The sequence below is a fragment of the Vombatus ursinus genome, unplaced genomic scaffold, assembly GCF_900497805.2.
Source record: "Vombatus ursinus unplaced genomic scaffold, bare-nosed wombat genome assembly UNPS02014291.1, whole genome shotgun sequence".
NCBI classification, from domain to species: Eukaryota; Metazoa; Chordata; class Mammalia; order Diprotodontia; family Vombatidae; genus Vombatus; species Vombatus ursinus.
In genome coordinates, this window is record NW_020954069.1 from 789,750 (window position 1) to 793,847 (window position 4,098).

The 4,098-nt window shown below is 34.5% G+C and overlaps 1 protein-coding gene across 1 annotated transcript; it reads left to right on the top strand.

Annotated features, from left to right (window-relative positions):
• Positions 1 to 310: 310 nt before the first annotated feature.
• On the top strand, positions 311 to 3,325 carry LOC114042198 (olfactory receptor 10AG1-like). Its single transcript, XM_027860864.1, has 2 exons — positions 311 to 334; positions 2,375 to 3,325. Exons 1-2 carry the CDS (start codon positions 311 to 313, stop codon positions 3,323 to 3,325), a joined length of 975 nt encoding a protein of 324 aa, XP_027716665.1.
• The last annotated feature ends 773 nt before the right edge of the window (positions 3,326 to 4,098 follow it).

The following is a 4,098-nucleotide window of genomic DNA, read 5'->3' on the forward strand; positions in this document are numbered from 1 at the left end:
AGTACTTAAAGAAGAGGCCATATAATACAGTGGGAACAATGTTGAATGTGAACAGAACTGTGTTCATTGGAAATTAGAAACTTATTAGTAGTTTGACCTTGGACAAATCACTTTTATTGCATGAGATTCAATTTTTTCCTCTGTAAAATCAGTATAGTTATGCCTATAGCACTAATATAAAAAAACAACAACTTCATGAAATGGAATTGAATGAGAGAAGGGATGTTTTCTAAAAACCATAAAGCACTACATAAAAAGCAGCTAAATTTACACAACATTTTGTTATATTAATGAAGGATACCATCTGAATATGATTTTATCCCAACAAGAAAAGGTAAGTAAGCTATAGTCTATATTTCTAACTTTAATATCCCTCCCTTTTGACTAGAGCTTGTTGTGATTAGTTGATTTCTAAGCTCTCTGATGCTAGAACATTTGAAGATCTTACTCAGAGACCAAGATTCAGTAAGGACAAAGGAAGCATTCACATGAAATTCTAATAGCAATCTCCTATCCCAGAGAAGGTTTATGATGTGCAAGTACTTGTGTTATGTAGTTGTGAAGCACTGTTAGATGAAACAAAACCATCGACAAAAAAGCATTTCAAAAAGAAAAAAGCTCTCTCTTTCTCTTTCTATCTCTCTTTGTCTCTCTCTCTGTCTCTGTCTCTCTGTGTGTCTCTGTATCTCCCTGTCTTCTTGTCTCTCTGTCTTTTTCTTTCTCTCTGTTTCTCTTTGTCTCTGTCTTTCTGTCTCTGTCTCTCTCTGTTTCTGACTTTCTGTCTCTGGCTCTCTGTTTCTGTCTCTCTGTTTTTTTCTCCCTCCTTCCCCTTGCTCCCCCCCCCCCCAGGTGACTATTCTCTCATTATTGCTATTGTTATATGCATGTGTTGAGTTAGAATAGGTTAAACAATGTACTAAAAATGAGTATGAGATATAAAGGAGGACATTTATTTTGGCTAATCATTCTTTGCTTAGACTTAAAGGAATGATGTTATTTTTAATGTGAAGCAAGTAGTTCTAAAGGTCTGGGGAAATTCAGGTAGATGACCTGCTTAGTCCCATAGTGTCCTTTAGATATTAAATATGTTGACCAACACATTTCTCCTGTGAAATGACTAACCATCTATATCTATATACCAAGTGAGGAGCTCCCTACAACCCAAATGTATACTGTTCATAGGAAAAAAAATAATCATTTTTGTTAAAATATTTCTTTTAGCAAGGATTTTACGAATAAGACTTTTCTTGTCCACTTCAATTTTATTTTTAAAAACTGTCAGCTTTACAGGGGTGAGACTAGGGCAGAGAGATTATTGAAACATCATTTTCTTTTCTCTTTTGATATGATTTAGGGTGATGTTAGGTGACTCTCTGACACATGGAACCAATAGAGCTGATGTTCTGTGTTCTGTAACTACTTCTCTTTCCACTTTATTGGTGACTATTGTGTTTTATATTACAGACATTGCTGGTACAGATTTCATCTCTAAACCCACAGTCATTTTCATAGGATGTCATTTATCTGATCTTAGTATCTAAACCCACTCTTTATCACATCCCAAAGCTACCATGATTTGGTGGTTACCTGGGCTTTTCCAGGCACTCTGCCTTCCAATGACTCAAAAGACCTAGATGTTGAGAGACACACATTTCCCCAGCTTACGTAAAATGCAAGACCTGCCACAAAGAATTTTACTCTGCAGGAAATTTATTTCCACTGGACATAGATTATCAGATCAGAACCAAAAGTGTCTGCCTAACCAGATCTGAACGTACAAATGAGCAAAGAATAGAACGAATTGATTAGAAAATGATGTCATTCTCTGATGATTATGTTTACATTTTAAAATATTTGACATCAAAAACTTTTTTGTAGTATCAATAAATTATGCTTTCTACATCAATTCCAACTTCTAAGGTTTCTTATTGAGAGTAGAACAAGAAAAAAATATTTTTTGAAGGTGGGGTCGGTTTCGTGCTTCCTCAGTAATAATGACTACAATAATAGAGTCAGAATATTTAGAGCTAGAAATGATCTCATAACTCAAAATATGAAAAAGAGGATTTAGAAGGGATATTTAATATTGAATATAACATTTTCAGTATATTAAACATCTCTAAATATATACTATAGATCATCAGTACTTAAAACCGGGACTCTGAAAACATGACATTATTTCAAATATAGGACAAAATTATAACCAAGCATGTAATATATAACATAAAATTTCCAAACTGTACATTTTAAAAATAAATAATAGTCTTAAAGTTATCTTAGTCATTATCTAATCTACCCTGTCCACTTGTCTTTTCAGAAATCAGGTCCTAGTGAGAAACAAATGACTTTCCTATTATGAATTATTATTTAAAAGGTAGAATATACAGAAAAAATGGCAGAGAAGAATCTTACTCTCATAGAAGAATTTATTCTCTTAGGATTTTCTGAACTTCCCAACTTTCAAGGATTTCTCTTTGTTGTTTTATTAGTCATTTATGTAAGTATCCTATTAGGGAATGGTCTCATCATTGTAATCAGCAATATGGAACCTGCTCTCCAAATACCCATGTATTACTTCCTTGCAAACTTCTCCTTTGTGGAAATTTGTTACACATCAGTTACCCTCCCCAGAATGCTTATGAATATTTGGAGACAGAAAAGAAATATTTCTTTACTGTTATGTGCTGTACAACTGTGTTTCTTCCTTATTCTGGCAGTCACAGAGAGCTTCCTCCTGGCAGTGATGGCCTATGATCGTTACGTGGCAATCTGTAAGCCCCTTTCCTATCTTCTAATCATGAACCACAAGATGTGTTTCCAGATGGTGATTGGCTCCTGGGTCACTGGAATTCCAGTCTTAATAGGGCAAACGTACCAAGTTTTCTCTGTACCTTTTTGTGGTTCTAACAAGCTCAATCATATTTTCTGTGACATGCCCCCACTTATGAAGTTGACATGTGGAGACACCTCTGGGGATGAATTCTTTATTTATTTTGATTGCGTCCTGTTTGGTTTGATTCCCTTTCTACTGATACTCTTGTCTTACATCAGAATCCTTAGCACTATTTTGAAGCTCCCATCAACCACTGGCAGATATAAAGCCTTCTCTACTTGCTCTTCTCATCTTATTGTTGTATGCTTATTCTATGGTTCAGGTTTCATTGCATATCTGCAATCCAAGTCCAGTTACTCAGGCACAACAGATAAGATCTTCTCCCTATTCTATATCATTGTGACCCCAATGGTTAATCCAATGATATATAGTCTGAGGAACAAGGACTTCATTGAGGCAATGAGAAAACTATTTTCTAAATGTGTAGGGTGAAGAATAAAATAATTTAACTTCCATATTATTTTATCCTGAGCCATTTCCCAAGTTTTTCTTCCTTTTTTTCTGTTCTATATGCCTTTCAAATTCTTAATATTTTCTCCTTGTTATTTTAAATCATTTGGCATTCCTCTTCTCAATCCCTCCATGATATCACATATTTTTTATGTGTAATCAAAGAACAAATTTATTTTTGTTGTCATTGTGGTTGCTGTTTTCACACAATATTAGTAAGGGACTACCTTTCCACCAAAAGTGTAAGATTAAGGGAGCTAACTGATGCATTGGATTGAACACTGGCCTTAGAGGCAGGGGGTCCTAAGTTCAAAGACAGCCTCAGAAACTGATTAGCTCTTTGACTCTGAGCAAGTCACTTAATCCTGAATGCTTCCAAAAAAAGTGTGAAGTCACTCTGACCTCAGTAATTCAAACCAAAGTCATGCAGTGTCTATAACAGGAACTTACATGATGACAATAATAATATCTTGAAGTACCATGACTACAACTACAACCTGAGGCTATTGAGAGATGTTATTTAAGTATGTCAGAAAGCTTCTTGTCCTATCTACATCTTTTTCTTAGTGTTTCTAGATTGAAATGAGAATATTATCAATTTTCTTCAACCTGAAATATTGAAAATGTCAATTAAGCCATGGAATGTGTGATTAGGTTGCATTGTACCAACTTCCTTGTAAATTGGAGACATACTTATTCACTAATAAATGTGACTTCTTTTTTTTATGTCTTTTTGTTGGAAGATACACATGGCT